This window comes from Sinocyclocheilus rhinocerous, unplaced genomic scaffold, assembly GCF_001515625.1.
Source record: "Sinocyclocheilus rhinocerous isolate Xijiao unplaced genomic scaffold, SAMN03320098_v1.1 scaffold3444, whole genome shotgun sequence".
Lineage (NCBI taxonomy): Eukaryota > Metazoa > Chordata > Actinopteri > Cypriniformes > Cyprinidae > Sinocyclocheilus > Sinocyclocheilus rhinocerous.
The window spans coordinates 46298-63851 of NW_015662918.1; the positions used below are offsets into that span (position 1 = coordinate 46298).

Genomic DNA, 17554 nt, shown 5'->3' on the forward strand with positions numbered 1-17554 from the left:
TATAAATACTGTTCGGTTTCTGGCACAAACCGATCGTTTCGTGTCTTAGGACATCAATGTGTCGTCACGAGCCGCAGGGTTTAATTTGGTTTTGTTTGTGTATGTTTTTTTTACTCTCAAACCCGTGATTCCCATTCACCTCCATTATAAGACTGACAGACTGCAACGGTTTGAGTTAAAAATCCTAGTTTGTGTTCTACTGAAGAAACAAAGTCACCTACATCTTGGATGCCCTGGGGGTAAGCAGATAAACACCACATTTTCATTTTTGGGTGAACTATCCCTTTAAAGTTAAAAAAAAGAAGTGTAATGTTCTTTTTGGTACAAAATATCATGCTGACTCTACAAATATGATGGGCAGATTTATTATGCTGGCACTTTTCTGGTTATCTCTTCTAGCTGAGACAAGGATCTGTTTTAAGTACTATCATGGCGTAAGCGGTGCGCTGAGAGCCACAACTCCCTGCATCACAGTCAAGAACCCCAGAGCCTCGGTCAGTGTGAGTGTGTGTGTGTGTGTGTATGCAGACATTATTCTTTTGATATCATTATAGCTCACAAAAACACTATAAAGTGTGTTTTTATGAGCTATTTTTGTGTGCTGAAAACAGCATGAGTTTCACTCAAAGTTCAAAAGTTTGGGGTCAGTAAGATTTAAAAATACTGTTCTGTAGCTACTGTAGCTGTCTTGTTCGCTACAGGCCAGACTATGATTGGTAAAGGTTATACAGTACATGAGGTGCTAAGTGCTAAATGGCTGTTTGACTGCATCCTCACATGTGTTTGAAGGTCGGACATTTCTCAGTTCCCATAAGTGCAGGCCATTTATCATGTCACTGGATGGATATAGGGAACTCAGTCATATAGATATGGGAGCTTGTTCCCTGCTTAAAATACTTATTATTTATCATTGTAAGTCTGTGTTTATTACATAAGAAGGCCAGGTGTATGTTGCCTCTCATATCAGCCTATCTTCTAGGTCGACGGTCAAGGTGAAGGACAGCAAGCTTCAGACAGCAGCCGAAAATTGGTCAGCTTTACTCTATCAGGTACGTTTTCTGTGTGTAAGAGACAGAAGGCAATGATCAAATGATGATTTATACTCTTCAAATAGCTTATAATGCTGTTATCCTATTGGCAGATTTATTCAAGCTGTTTTTATTGCTAATTGGACTGTTGTTTGTTTTAGATATCCGGGCTGTGGGGCTGAAGAAGGGGATGTTTTTTAATCCAGACCCTTATTTGAAGATGAGCATTCATCCTGGCAAGAGAAGTTGCTTTCCGACATTTTCTCATCATGGCCAAGAGAGACGATCTGGCATTACAACTAACACTACTAATCCTGTGTGGCATGGAGAGGTGACACACACACACACACACACACACACACACACAAAGAGAAACAAACTCTCTAATGCAGGGCATGAAAATACAGACACATTCACTGGCAAATAAACAAGTGCTGAAACAGTTCAAACCAAGATGAGGGTTTTTTTTATTTTATTTTTTTCGATTTTCTCTTTGTTTTTCCATCTAGAAACACACTTTTGTGGCTCTTATGACAGACGTCTTAGTGGTTGAGGTTAAAGACAAGTTTGCTAAAAGTCGACCAATTATTAAGCGCTTTCTGGGTCAACTGAACATTCCGGTGCAGATGCTGCTGGAGAGACACGCATCAGGGTGAGCATCATGGCAGCATCTCATCTGATCATCACCACACTATAATGTGTCATTTATGTAAACAAACATGTTTCTGAACATAAACACTGCTTTTAGTCACAATATAACTGATCAGTAATACACTACTGTACAGAAGTTTGGGGTTGAGAAGATTGTTTAAAATGTTTTTGAAAGAAATCTCTTATGCTCACTAAGACTACATTTATTTGATAAAAATGCAATAAAACAGTAATATTGTGAAATTATTACAATTTAAAATGGCTGTTTTCTATTTTAATATATTTTAAAATGTAATTTATTTCTGTGATGGCAGCGCTGAATTTTTATTCAGCAAGGATGCATTGAATTAAGACATTTGTATAATGTTAAGAAATATTTCTGTTTTGAATACATGCTGTTCTTTTGAACTGTCTATTCATCAAAGAAGCTCGAGAAAAAAAAAAGTTAAAACATGTATCAAGTTTTACACATAAATATTCAGCACCACTCTTTTCAACATTTTAAACTGAAATTATATTTCACAATATTATTGTTTAAATGTATTTGATTAAATAAATGCAGCCTTGGTGAGCATAAGAGACTTTTTTTTCAAGAACATTAAAAAAATCTTACCAACTCCAAAATTTACAACAGTACTCAATGTGTGTAAATAAATTTGTGTGTTTATATGGCTTCAGGAACCAATCACTGAGCTTCTCTCTATGTCGTCGTTTGCCCACTGATCATGTGAGCGGTCAAATGCACTTTAAAGTGGATGTTACATCCATGGGCCAAGATGGTAAGATCACATGCACATTTATGCTGACTAAGCTGTTAATTTTCAATGGTTTTGAGATCATTTTACCCACTTCTCATAGACATTTCTCCTGAGACGATTCTGGGGGCAGCAGCCCTCAATGGAGCTCCTGGAACCCCTTCAGATGATGAAGAGCTGCCCCATCCTCTCCCTGTCCCATCAGCAGGCCCTTCCCCCACCGGCTCCCTGGGTTCCCATAGAAATGGGGAAGGGAGCAGCATTCGCTCCCCAGACACAGAGATGTATGGTACCACCCTGGACGATGAAACCCCTTCTTCACCTGACCCGCTCCAGGTTTCTTTCAGTGAGCAGCTTGATGCCATTGATGCACCTAAGGGCCCGGGAGACAGGCCTTTTGGGGCAGCTTCTCCCAAACTACGATCCAGCTTTCCCACACATACGCGCCTCAGCGCTATGTTACATATTGACTCAGATGAAGATGAGGAAAGGTCCACTGCTACAGAGGCTACGCTGCCTACATTTAATGGTGCTTCAAGGACTCAAAACACCACCCCAAAACCACCAATTACAGAACCTGTGTTTGAAAGAACTGTAGAGGAACCTCCAGAAGAGGCTGGCCTGGAGTCTGAAATAGAGACTCTGAATATAGGCGCAGAGGTGGCTCCTGAGCCAGAAGTCGTGCCGAGTTCAGTGGCCCCTGAGGTGGAAACAGCCAGTCTCATAGAGAGGCAAGAGGTAGAGGAGGAGGAAGAGGGGCTGGCGCCCAGTGAGGAGCTGGCAACTGAAGTTGATATCTCTTCAATGGCATCTGACTGCTGCCCGGGCCTTGTGTCTGCTTCTCAGGTCAGTTGCAGGTTTACTGAAAGAAGACTTAATTAATTTAAGTGGGTCAATGACATTTAAGAGTGTCCACGATCTTTTAAAAGTGTCCAGTCCTTTTACAAATCTAGTTTAAAACAGTATTGTAATTGTTAACTAATAAAAACTATAAAACTAATACAAATCATAAAAAAAAAAAAATTAAAACATTTAAAAATTAATTATAAATAATATATGAAAACGTATACTTTAAAAAAATTCCACAAAATTAGAAATGTTTTGGAAATAAAAGTAAGTTTAAGTACTTAAATTACTCAAACTAAAATCTAAATCAATTATAAATATAAACATAGAAAATAAAAACTAATAAAAATCACTACATAACAAAATTACTAAAAACCTAAACAAAATTAAAATGAAAACTAAACATATATATATGAAAAAGCTAATTTAAAATATTAATAACTACTATAATAGTGTATAAATAATACTAAAATATCACATGTGCCAAGTTCTCCAGAACATTTTACTTAGGAGATGTTCCACTTGCTTTGTCATAAAAAGATCAAATTATCTGCATATTGGTTGCACCACATGACTTTGAAGAAATAATAATAAAAGATTATGCCAAATTTCTTAATAAAGTTTGCTTTTCAAGAATTTCATTCTTTTAATGAATATTTATTCTTCAGTATGATACAATGACAGTTTAATCACCCTTTCATTTTTTAAATGTATGGCCTAAAATAACAAAATTAATAAATTAAAAATTATATTATGAATAGATACAGAAATGTATGAACAGCATTTTAATGTACTTTTGATTGAATTAATAGGTAGAGCAAAATAATAAATGTCACATGATTGACCCAAGTGTTGGATCTTCTGACCCTTGCACTCGACCTGAAATGTTTGATGCCAATAAATACAAAGAGAGGGGAAGGTAATCGTTCTCTATGAACTTGATCTTTATAGGAGGCAGAACAGGGGGCAGAGGCAGCCATTGACCCAGGGGGAGATGATCTTTCAGATGACCCACCCACAATTTATGAGGTTGCTGATGAAACCGTTCCAAACAATGAGCTAGAGAGGGACGCCCCAAAACCAGAACCATCAGCCAACGAGGAAGAGGAATGTGAAGATGTGACTGAGGACACAATGTCCAGAAGATGGAGCCTGGAGGCGACAGCCGGTGTGTCACAGGAGGATGAAGAAGAAGAGTTACTGCCATCAGTAGATGGAGAATCTGTGGACTCCGAGACCTTCATTACTGAGACAGAATCAGAATTAGGTATTCTCTGAATCATTGAGCTGCCCTTCGCTTGACAATTCATTTTAAGATGGAAAAGGAATCAAATATGAGTTTAGAATACATCCTGATGCCGTATTTAAAATATTGCAGGTGTCCCTCAGATCAACGGAGATCAGCGTGTTCGTTCTCTGCCGTCTGTAAGACAAGACATCCACCGATACCAGCGTGTGGACGAGCCCTTACCTCCCAGTGAGTGTGTGTATGTGTTTCTGTATGTCTGCATGTGGTTCCGTGTCTTTTATGTGTGTGTAAATACGTTGCTTATGTGTTATTTGTTTGTTTGTAATCCAAATTACTGAATGCCATTTCGGCTTGACAACTTAATCAGGTACCATCACACTCTACTCTCCATTCTCATTTCCCACCGTTCTTTCCTCAGACTGGGAGGCTCGTATTGACAGTCATGGCCGTATCTTCTTTGTGGATCATGTGAACCGCACCACCACATGGCAGAGACCCACTGGCCCACCTGCTCCTCAGGGTCTGACCCGCTCCAGCTCCATACTGCAGATGGAGCAACTCAACCGCAGGTTAGATAATTAACTTATATTTTTCACATGTCATATAATATTACAAAGCTGAAAATCTAACTTAATGCTGAGAGGACACCCAGCAAACAGAATATTCTCCTAATGTTTTTGTGAATCAATTTAAAACATTCTAAGAACATTCTTTAAAGGCTTACCATACATTAATCTTCTTATGAAGTTCTTGAAACCAAAAATTGCTAGCTGTGCAGCAAAGGTGTGGTCACATTCACCTTTGTATGCAAAATTCAGTGAGCAAAATGCAAAAATTTCAATAGGAATCCTGATATTTCATGAGAGGGTCATGTGAAGCGATAGAATTCCCAGCATGGATTTCACATCAAATTCAAGTTTGTTAACTGTTAAGACTTGAATTTGATTGTAAAAAATACTTGCACACTGCAAAAATTTTAAGCCATTAAACTGAAAATGGAAGTTTAATTGTTATAACCAGAAGCGATAAATTCATTGACCCGTTTGTCCACTTAAAAGAAAATGAAACCCTGAAAAGAAATTATTGTGACAAGATGAATGGAATGAAAAAATGATACTTGGAGTTTGATTGTGCAAAGTAATGTAATACTTTTCTGAAAGTGTGATTTCTGCATTGTCTCTCTGGCAGGTATCAGAGTATTCGTAGAACAATGACCAGTGAAAGGTCTGAGGAACAAAGAGTGGATGATCCTCCTTCTGAAGAGACAGAACTGCTGCCCCACTCCATCGGTGGTAAGCTGTCAATCAAAGTGAGAACTCCAGATGATGGTGTTTAGGAAAGTAAATGATCACTATGCTGAGATAAATGTAAAATGCCATAGTCTGGGTAGAATAAGTGGATTTTGTTCAGTCTGTGCTTGTTGATGTGTCTGTTCTCGTGTAGAATACCGAAGGGACGGCTTTATGGGTCAAGCCAACTCACGTTCTCGTCTGGCTTTGCTGCTTCAGTCTCCTGGTGCAAAGTTCCTCTCCAGTCCAGACTTCTTCTCTGTTCTGCATTCTAATACTGTGAGCTAAAGCACACAGAGACACAGATATCAGTGCTTTACACACACACCTTAAACTAAGTCATTGATAATGTATAGCCAGCATTATTACAAAGCTACAGAGCACCACACATAACACGTGAGGGAAAAACAAGAGAACATGCCACAAATTAACAAGTTGTGGGAACAAATTCTTAATTTGTGGCCACAATATCTTTTTTTTCTGCATGCCATATACAAACAATAAATAAATAAATAAATTAAACCGTACAAATAATTTATATTATATTATATTATATTATATTATATTATTTTATATTATATTATATTATATACATTTTAGCTAACATCTTTAGCTACATTGTAAAATGTTTTCCTCTATTTTAAATTCTGTCTCATTCAGGTCTTTGTGTCTCTTACATTGTTTTTCTGAGCTCTGTTTTTGTCTTATTGCTTTAAATGGGGACTCCTGAGCTTCTAGCCATCTAACAAAGATTTCATGCTTACATTTCATATTCAATTCCTCTCAGGTCATTTTTCCTGCATTCGGTAACTAACTGTTGTTGCAAAATGGTGCTAATTTGCTGTTTAACTTGTGCTGATATAAGAGAAAATGTAGAATAAAATGAGACTTGTAGCAGTGGCATATTGCCAACTATCCATGTCAGGCCATTATAACAAAATATTTAATTGCTCAGTGATTCGACTGGCCAATCAGAATCAAGTATTAAAAGAGCCGGACAATAATTTTCTGATTTGTTTTCTTCATTTCCCTTTAGAGTGCCTATCGCATGTTCACAAGTAATACGTGTCTGAAGCACATGATCAGTAAAGTTCGACGGGACGTCCAACACTTCGAACGGTACCAGCACAACCGGGACCTTGTCAACTTCCTCAATCTGTTCTCCAACAAGCAGCTGGAGCTGCCACGGGGCTGGGAGATGAAACACGACCACACTGAGAAGGTGTGTATTTGTATTTTTTCTCCCTTGGGAACTGTGCACCTGTTCTTTCTTAGGGGCCTCTAGACCTGCATATGAGTAGTCTGATGGGACAAACTGTACAGACAGAAACTGAAAGCTGAGTTTAGGATGTTCATGTAGGCCCATCTGGTGGGCTTCCTAATGCCTTAATTAGTGTCTCTGACAGGAACAATGAACAGATGCTTGTCTTATTTATTCTAATCGGCCTGTCCGTTCTGTATACTTCTGCTGATGTTTCACAGACGCTTCTTTGCTCACACTCTCTGTCTATGTGTTTATGTATCACAGCCCTTCTTTGTGGATCATAACTGTCGTGCCACAACATTTATTGACCCACGGCTGCCCTTACAGAACTCCCGGTCCAGCGGCTTGCTGGCTCACCGACAGCACCTGACCCGCCAGCGCAGCCACAGTGCAGGAGAGGTGAGAACTCTAGTTCTATATACAGTACAGATTTCAGTAATACACATTCACTGCCATAAGTTTTTGAATGGTAGAGTTAAATAAAGTGCTAAACAAAAAAAGTTTAAAAAAAAGTTACTTTTTGAAATAACTAACTGCAATGCCAATTACTTGGTTTGCCATGTCTTGACTGACAGCTCTCATGTTGCCATGTTGAGAGAAATCGGGAGTAAGTGCAGAGGCGTTGTGTGCTCTGTGTGAACATGATGTTTACTGTAGTTCTAGACTAAATATGAACATGTATTTACTCATCTTACCTGTACAAAAACAGATTCAGTATTCCTCAAAATAAATAAAAACAGTCAAAAGCAAACTCAGAATATTATACAAACCTGCAATAATTAAATATATTAAATAAGACAAATATGCATTTAATCCCATTTTATTAACCATGATCTTTGCTACTGACCTTCGATGATCCAATTCAGCCATAATAAGCAAAAATGACACATTTGTGTTTCATTTTAGTTATTGCTGAATAGTGTTGAACTTTCTTCTCCTGCATCATATTCTTCATGCAATTTGTTTGAGCTGCGCCCTCTACTGTACAGACACGAATGTACATTTCCTTCAGCCTGAGGCGTATTTATTTCACTTTTGTTGTGAAAAGGGCTTTTACATTTGTAAAATAACTTTTTTTTATATTAAAAACAAGCAAGAAAACCCTGCCCAGATTTAAAAAGTAACTCTAAGTAACATAATTAGTTACTTTTTTAGAGAGTAACTCAACATTGTAATGCATTACTTTTAAAAGTAACTTTCCCCAACACTGGTCATTAGGAATATACACTGAAATCGTGAAGCCTCCTCTCATGTTTCAGGTAGCAGATGACTCTCGCTCTCCGAGTCCTCCTGTCCAGGGCCGGTCATCAAGAAACAGTCAGTATCAGGACTTGGTGCCTGTCGGTGAGTGTGCAATCACATGTTTACAATGTGTGCACACTGACATGTCATAACACATTACACATCTGTGTTTTTACAGCTTATAATGAGAAGATTGTCGCCTTTCTGAGACAACCCAACATTTTTGAGATTCTGCAAGAAAGACAGCCGGAGCTCGTGAGAAACCACTCCCTTAGGTACATTTTCTTACAGTTTTGTGTTTTAACAACAGATGTCGACAGAGTGCAGGATTTCGTACTGTACATTTAAGAGATTGTGCTAAATGCTAAAATGTTTCATGGTTTTTTTTGGTTTAGAGAGAAGGTTCAGTTCATCCGCAATGAGGGGCCAACTGGGTTGGCCCGTCTGTCCAGTGATGCAGACCTAGTTATGTTGCTCAGGTTAGTGTGCACGTCATGTGCATCATATTAATTACAGCTAATCATATGCCTGCCTGTTTCCCTTTGCTTGAGATACGCATGCATTAGTTGACTGTGTATGTACTGGACACTACCGTTCAAATGTTTGGGGTCAGTATAAGATTTTTTTGAAGTAAATACATTTACTCAACAAGGACGCATTAAATTGATCAAAAGAAACAGTAAATATGATTATAAAAACACTGAAATTTTAGTTTATAGTAAATATAAGTAATTATGATTTCTATTTTAAACAAATGCTGTTTTTAAACATTCTTTTCATCAAAGAATCCTGATAAAATGTATAACAGTTTCCACAAAATTTTAAGCAGCACAACTACTTTGCTAATAAACCATGATAATAATAAAAAAATGTTCCATGAGTAGCAAATCAGCATATTTGAATGATTTCTGAAGGATCATGTGACACTGAAGACTGGAGTAATGATGCTGAAAATTCAGATTTGCCATAACAGGAATAAATTATATTTTTGAAATATATTAAAATTGTAAATAGTTATTATAAATTGTAATAATATTTCACAATATTACTGTTGGTATTGCATTTTTGATCAAATAAATGCAGGCTTGATGAGCCTAAGAGATTTCTTTCAAAAAACAAATACAAAACAACAACAACAAAAAGAAAAAAAAAAAACATTAAAAAATCTTTAAAACTTAAATCAACCCAAAATGTTGAATGGTAGTGTATATAGTATGTAAAAAAAAGAAAAAGCTGTGTACATATTTTATGATGGCCTGACTTTGTACACCTAGCTCAGGTTAGAATACACACCTGTTACCTGGCCCTCTCTCCTTGCAGCCTGTTTGAAGAGGAAGTGATGTCTTATGTGCCGCCCAATGCCTTACTGCTCTCCAGCTACTGTCATGCCTCCCCACAGAGCTCCCCTGGTGAGACGTCACATGACCCGGACTCACATTTTAACAAATAGTTCCCTGTTTCCTCCCTTTTTCCTGCCTTTTATCCTCCATTACAAGACTAAATAATGAAACTAAATAACGAAAGTGGAAGACCCTGTGGACTAATCTGTATGTTTACCTGATCATGCATGTGTTTAAAACAGTTATTCTGATTGTGATATATTTGCTTTTAATTGTTAGAAGAGCCTTGCATTGTGGATGGATTTGCCAAGGTAGGTTTCAACCCACTTTTCATTCCAGCTATTCACATCTTCTCTTGCTCACAGGAACTCCACGAGCCAATGCTCGAGCCCCTGCACCCTACAAGCGGGATTTTGAGGCCAAACTAAGAAGCTTTTACCGCAAAATGGAAACCAAGGGCTACGGGCAGGGGCCGGGAAAAGTGAAGTGAGTTCCATCTTCAAAAACATTCGATAATTCTCCATCAACAACAAGCATCTGATGTCCACCAGTTCGGTGGTTTGTTGAAAGAACTGAAATTCTGTCTAATGGAGTCTAATAGTTGAAATAAGTCAAATATATTGATAAATGTCCATTTTGTCAACTTTAATTTCCATTTTTTCTACCAAGAAATTAGCATTGTAAACATTAAATAACTTGGTTGTTTCTACAACTAGACTTTGTTCTAGATCTTTAGACCTAACAATATGGTGCATCAAGGTAAACTGTCAGCACCAAATATGGAGCCACTTTGATATGCTTAAATTAATCTGTCCTTCTCTGGATTATCTGGTTTATTGTGTCCTAATGTGGTTTTACTTACCTTTCCAGGTTAATAATTAGAAGAGCCCACCTGCTGGAGGACGCTTTCAATCAGATCATGTGTTATTCTCGCAAAGACCTCCAGAGAAGCAGGCTTTACGTCAGCTTTGTTGGAGAAGAAGGGTTGGTATTATTGAGATCATTTAAGTGACGTTTCTACGTTACAACAGGTGTTTATCTCATACAAATTGTAGCTGTAATTTAAATGAAGATGCCCCTTTAGTTCATTTTACATTTTGTAACCTAAACCACATTACAGTATTATTACATATATTTGTGCATTGATTGGAAATTGTCAGTGCATTATATATAGCCATCTGTTTTTCTTCAGGCTGGACTATAGTGGTCCATCCAGAGAGTTCTTCTTCCTGGTCTCCCGTGAGCTCTTTAACCCATACTATGGACTGTTTGAATACTCAGCTAATGACACTTACACTGTGCAGATCAGCCCCATGTCAGCCTTTGTGGACAACCATCATGAATGGTAATCGATCAATGGATGGATGAATTGAATTTACAGCAAATGTCCAAAGGGTATAATAATCTTGTCTTCTTTAGGTTCCGGTTCAGCGGACGCATCCTGGGGCTTGCTCTAATTCATCAGTACCTGTTGGATGCATTCTTCACCCGACCCTTCTACAAAGGCCTTCTTCGCATGTGAGTCTTCACTTGTTTTAAGCACTTGAGGATGTAACATCTGTTTAATTCTGTCACTTAATATGTAATTTATATCTCTCTGCAGTCCATGTGATTTGAGTGATCTAGAGTTTTTGGATGAGGAGTTCCATCAGAGTCTCCAGTGGATGAAGGACAATGAGATTGAGGATATGCTAGACCTCACCTTTACTGTCAATGAGGAGGTGTTTGGACAGGTACTAACGGCTTATGGGTGTGTGTTTGTGTTTTGGCTGATAGCGTCAGTATATTTAGAGGACTAATCTGGGATTTAGCGGCTCTCTCAATATTTGATGGTAAATATTTGACATTTACATCTAGAAAAGCCCTAAACTCCCACAAGAGTAACATATCTGCGAAAGTGTTATTTTAGTATTATTTATAGACCGTTAGTATGTATTATTATGAATAGTAGTATTCATATTCTGAATTATTATTGTTTAATAATTAATATTAATATTTTTTTTATATTTTCAATTTTCGTTTTAAATTCAAAGTAGTATTCAAAGTAATTTTATGTGCTTTTGTCATTTTATTGTCTATTTAGCATTAATTAATTTTTTTGTTTCAATTTTTGAGTTTTACGTTTTTCATCCAATATTTATATTTCATTTTGTTTCAGCTTTATTTCAGTTACCGTAAAACATTAAAACAAGTTGGCGCTGATAGCCTAGTGGGCAGTGCGCCAACATATAATGCCGTTGCGTTATGGGCGTCCCGATTTCGAAACCCAGCCCCTCCCCCCCACTTCACTTCCTATCTACTCCACACTGTCCTATCATAATAAAGGCAAAACGGCAAAAACAAAACCCATTAAAACATACTTTTCATATTTTTTCTGTTTTTCTATATATTACTTTTCTAAGTGAAATTATTTGCTTTTTTAGTAATATGATTGTAGTTTTCACCAGGCAGTTAGTAAAAAAACAATAAACAATTCCCGCAAATATGCAAATAAACAAGCAAATATGCAAACATCCAGCCACAACTCAGACAACAGCCTAAAACCACATTAGCAACACCCTAGTAACCACCCTAGCAACACTCTAAGAACCAATGAAAACACTTTAACAATGGAATTAGCACTTGAAAAGTTATAAGAACAAGATTATATCTGCAAATTTTGTACTGGCCAGTACAAGTTTCTTTAGAAATGTTAAATCTATTTTAGTTAGCCAAGGTTATTGTGAAATGATATAATATGAGAGTGAACTGGAGGCTTCTTTATGTCAGATTACAGAGCGTGAGCTGAAGCCTGGTGGGTCTGGCATCCCTGTGTCAGACAAGAACAAGAAAGAGTACATTGAACGCATGGTGAAGTGGCGGATTGAGAGAGGTGTGGCCCAGCAGACAGAGAGTCTCGTGAGAGGATTCTATGAGGTATGTTGTCATCTGAGTCTGTGAATATTAATGACTCATGATTTAACTCTGGTTGATCTGAGACCATGTGGCTGCACAGGTGGTGGACGTCCGTCTCGTCTCCGTGTTTGATGCCCGAGAGCTGGAGCTGGTCATTGCTGGGACAGCGGAGATTGACCTAGCCGATTGGAGAAGCAATACAGAATACAGAGGAGGTATTTTGCTGGAAGAGATTCAGGTGTTGTTTTACACCAGGATATTATAATGTATATATTACAGCTGGATATCATAATGTGACTTTATCTCTCTCTTTGAAGGTTACCATGATAACCACATAGTGATTCGATGGTTCTGGGCTGCAGTGGAGCGTTTCAACAACGAACAGAGACTACGACTCCTTCAGGTACACCCAGATCTCACAAACAGAATGGGTTTGATATACTACCATTCAAAAGTTTGAATTTTTTATTTTTTTTAATAAATCAATACTTTTGATTAGCAAAGATGCATTCAATTTACCAAAAGTGACAGTAATGGCATTTATAATGTTTTAAAAGATGAATGCTGTTCTTTTTAAATTTCTACTAAGCAAACAATCCTGCAAAAAAATTGTCATCGTTTCCACAAAAATATTAAGCAGAAATTGTTTTCAACATTGATAATCTTAAGAATGTTTTTCTTGAGCTCAACATATTAGAATGATTTCTAAAGGACATTGTGACACTTAAGACTGGAGTAATGGCTGCTGAAAATTCAGCTTTGCTATCACAGGAATAAATGACATTTTAAAATATGTTAAAATAGAAAACAGTTATCTTAAATTGTACTAATATTTCACAATATTACTTTTTTTACTGTATTTTTTTTTAACTAAATAAATGCAGCCGTCAGCGCTGATAGCCTCGTGGCTAGTGCGTCGACATATAGAGCAACTGCGCTCACAGCGACCCGAGTTCGAATCCCGCCTCAAGGTCATTTGCTGATCCCGCTCCCCTCTCTCCACCTCAATACTTTCCTGTCATCTCTCCACTGTCCTCTCAAAATAAAAGGCACAAAAAGCCCAGAAATATAACTTAAATAAATGCAGCCTTGAGAGCATAAGAGACTCTTACTGAAAAGAATCTCACTGACTGAAATTAGCCAAGTCAACATGTACTTTGCTTTTTTCCAGTTTGTTACAGGCACTTCCAGCATTCCCTATGAGGGTTTTGCCTCTCTGCGGGGCAGCAATGGCCCACGTCGATTCTGTGTGGAGAAATGGGGCAAAGTGTCCTCCCTCCCACGGTATTTCTGAGCTTTTTTTATGTCTAGTGTCTCACACAAGGATATTACAGTAACTTTTATGTGTTAACCCATACTGATTATCAATCAGCTAATGCCACATTGTCTTTATATGTTGGTGTAGGGCTCACACCTGCTTTAACCGCCTGGATCTCCCTCCCTACCCCTCCTTCGCCATGCTCTACGAGAAGATGCTCACTGCTGTGGAGGAGACCAGCACCTTTGGTCTGGAGTGAGCTCCCATCACAGCAAAAGTGCTACTGATTTTTTTTTTCTTTCCCAGTTCTCCACAACCTGGCTTACCATGCAGGCTTCATTCTCATCCCTCACTCTTCCCTACGACCTTGGTAACCGGACACTTATATAATTGTTTTGTCAAAGTCTACGGAACTGGAATATATGCCATCAAATGACTCACTGGGCATGTGCCAACTCCTGCTCTATACTGTTTGGAATCTAAATCCTGTGATAACTGCATTCAATTCCTCACACAAAAACAGACTTACACATTCACAGAAATCAGAGCTGGAGTCTTGATCATTTGGTTTTGGTTTTTCTGTCTGGACCAGTACATTTTGATCTACGCTGTAGGGTTTTGCCTTTTGTTCTTGAATGAGCTGCGTTTTTAAGTCCAAAGATGTTTCATTACAGTAATGTAGTCACTCTATTTCATATCTGTAGGGTTTGAAGGAACAAACCTGTGATCGTTTTTGCTGCAGTGCTTTGTCATGGAGATTTGATGTCAGTTAAGACCAACTTTTTTGGTTTCACTTCGGCGGTCTTGGTTTTGAGGGATCTGACCTAAATGATATTGATCTTGGCTGCAGCTCTGAAAACACAACTTTTTCCCCCATCTTTTAAGAGAATGAAAACACACAAAACAGCATGCACACTCTTTTATAGAGATTCTTGCACCAGATGTAGTGGTTGTAGAATAGCAACCTGAATGTCCTAGGTTCAAACCGTGAGCTAGAAATTTCCTCTATCACCTCTTGTGCCCTTGAGCAAGACATTTATCAGCAAACTGTTCCCGGGGACTGTAAATGTAGTAATTCACTTTGGTTGGTCGACACTGATTAACTAACAAACACCAACACTTAGTACTTTGTTACATGCACACATTTTTAAATCCACTTCAACCTTTTATGCAACCCACAAATGTTACTAAAAACTATGAATATATCAACACTGATCACCATGTGCAATATGTGCAACAGATTTTTGTGTATCAGGAAAGGTAGATTTGTTCTTAGAGTCCATCATAAGGAGACCTATTGCTCTAAACTGTGGAGACAGACACAAACAGTGGCCTTGAAATTGTCTTTATTAAAATGTATAGTTGGGTATAGTTAATAACATGGTGATGTGTGCAGTCCACTGGAGTAACTTAAACCAGGGCTGCAGTGGTTAAAACCAGTAAAATGTGAACAAGCTTCTTCTGGAAAATGAAAGGGGGAAAAAACAAAGAAAAAGATGAGAAGAACTGTTTAACATGTGTAGGGAGCAGCAAGCCAAACTAAAATACCCTTGCACAAGAGGTATGAAGTGTTTTGGAAATATGGCATAATAATGGAACAATCTCTGAGCAGGAATTTCCATTTAATGGACCACAGATAGAAGCTCAACACTAAAATAAAGGATGAAAAGGTCCTCATTTTTGGGTGACAAGTTGCACCCCTCGTTTACAGACATGTAGTTTTTTTTCTGTGGTCCCTTTCCCAAGCCCTCTCACACACACACACACACACACACACACACACACAGCAATACAAGGAAATCACACATTCACACCATACAAATGCTGATCTGGCCAAAGCACGGATCCTAGGATATGGATTTGTCTTGAAACAGCTCCTGTCTCTATGTAATTGATCTTTGGATAAAATACTGCATGCAGGGTCAAAGAAGCAGTACCTGAGTTTGACCCTTAGATGGCGTTGTGTCATAACTTGATATTGCATGCTGGAATTAGTGAAACAACAGGAGTCCAGATTAGTTTAATTTGCATGAAAAATTGCTGAATCGGGTGGGATGGGATTGGGGACAAAAATAAATAAATAAAATCACTTTCATACTTTTCATACTTCATCTGCGCTGTTATTTAAACTTTATGGGTCACTGATCGTGTAAAATGATGCTGATGAAAGAGCCATCACTTGAAAACTGTTGGTGAAAATGTGAAACTGCATGCGTTCCATGATGTGTCCATATTTGTATATAGCTGTAATATATGTATGTCAGTCTTGTCCCGTGTTTAAATTATATTTTGCACTGAATGTACCAGAGTTTTGAGTCCTAGCCTGGTCTCTTTTGGTGTTTGTCTTTGTGAGTTGTGACTGCTTTCATTTGTTTGGCAAATACTGGTACTTTTCCCATGATTTACATTTTATCTTTCTGCTAGGCCAGTCAAACTGCACATGTCAGCTTACTCACTGAGTTTGTCTTTCCATGTTCCAAAGTCCAGTACTTCAGTTGTCAACTGGAGGGACAAGAAAACCCAAAGATTCAGACCTGCAAAGTTCCAGTTCCTCAGCATCTGACAGTATTACAACGTGCAAAACAGATAAGCAGGAACTGAACACTCAAACATAAATAATTACTTATTACCAAATGCATGAGTAGTATGTTTATTATGAATCATTAGTGACCCTGGACCACAAAACCAGTCATAAGTTGCACAGGTATACATTGTATGAAAATTAAAAATGATTGATTTTTCTTTTATGCCAAAAATCATTAGGATATTAAGTAAAGACCATGTTCCATGAAGATAGTTTGTAAATTTCCTACCTACCTACCTATTTCCTTCCTACCTATGTGCATTGCTAACTTAATTTGGACAACTTTAAAGGCGAATTTCTCAATATTAAAATTTTTTTATACCCTCAAATTCCAGATTTTCAAATAGTTGTATCTCAGCCTCAGTATCTCAGATGATAAACCTTACAAAAAAAAAAAAAAAAACGACCCTTATGACTGGTTCACATTTTAAGAATGCATATTATATCAGCACCATATTGTATATCGTTGATTACGTGATCGGTATTACTGGATAGGCTATTTAATTTAATTTTTTTGCTTATTTTAATATTGAGATAGCTATCACTAATTTAATGAAACAGTACTAAGCCTATATCGGCCATTTATCGTAATTGTCCATAGCATTAAATTACTGATTATCTATCTATCTATCTATCTATCTATCTATCTATCTATTCAATTCAGTTCAATTCAAAATTGCTTTATTGGCATAACTGTAAATGATACAATATTGCCAAAGCTTAGTATACATGTACAAAAAGATACAAAAAAAATAATTATTATAATATAATAACAATAATAATAATTAAATTAACATCATATTAATAGAATGGAATATTATAACATCTTAGAAGTATTAAACTGTTACAAATTAGACCGTGTGAACATTTGATACCACAGTCTTTAACTTACATAGAAACACACATACATACTAAGGATCACTGTGGTGGACAGTACACTCTAAAAAATGCTGGGTTAAATACAACCAAGTGCTGGGTAAAATAGGTAACACACTGAGGTCAGACACAACACACATTCACCTGCTGTTTCTCAGGCTGTGGCACATCCACACGTATCTCGCAGCCAGTGCTGCTGTCTGTCCCTCTCCTAATACTATCTTTATTTGTTCTGTTTCACTAATGGCTGTAAAGTTCTTTATTAAGTTGGTGAATT

The 17554-nt window shown here is 37.5% G+C and overlaps 1 protein-coding gene across 1 annotated transcript in view; it reads left to right on the plus strand.

Annotated features, from left to right (window-relative positions):
- The window catches only part of hecw2a (HECT, C2 and WW domain containing E3 ubiquitin protein ligase 2a), a 22158-nt gene extending 6896 nt beyond the window's left edge, over positions 1-15262 (plus strand). Inside the window, exons 4-30 of the mRNA XM_016538420.1 lie at positions 400-494; positions 980-1049; positions 1190-1359; positions 1538-1680; positions 2358-2458; positions 2538-3280; positions 4232-4547; positions 4659-4757; positions 4948-5098; positions 5718-5821; positions 5973-6097; positions 6855-7040; positions 7347-7481; positions 8342-8426; positions 8503-8599; positions 8720-8803; positions 9645-9733; positions 10030-10150; positions 10535-10648; positions 10857-11009; positions 11084-11182; positions 11268-11397; positions 12434-12580; positions 12660-12774; positions 12877-12962; positions 13731-13843; positions 13965-15262. Coding sequence (XP_016393906.1) covers positions 400-494; positions 980-1049; positions 1190-1359; positions 1538-1680; positions 2358-2458; positions 2538-3280; positions 4232-4547; positions 4659-4757; positions 4948-5098; positions 5718-5821; positions 5973-6097; positions 6855-7040; positions 7347-7481; positions 8342-8426; positions 8503-8599; positions 8720-8803; positions 9645-9733; positions 10030-10150; positions 10535-10648; positions 10857-11009; positions 11084-11182; positions 11268-11397; positions 12434-12580; positions 12660-12774; positions 12877-12962; positions 13731-13843; positions 13965-14076 — 3983 coding nt within the window. The 3' untranslated portion in view covers positions 14077-15262. The remainder of the gene's footprint in view (positions 1-399; positions 495-979; positions 1050-1189; positions 1360-1537; positions 1681-2357; positions 2459-2537; positions 3281-4231; positions 4548-4658; positions 4758-4947; positions 5099-5717; positions 5822-5972; positions 6098-6854; positions 7041-7346; positions 7482-8341; positions 8427-8502; positions 8600-8719; positions 8804-9644; positions 9734-10029; positions 10151-10534; positions 10649-10856; positions 11010-11083; positions 11183-11267; positions 11398-12433; positions 12581-12659; positions 12775-12876; positions 12963-13730; positions 13844-13964) is intronic.
- Positions 15263-17554: the final 2292 nt, after the last annotated feature.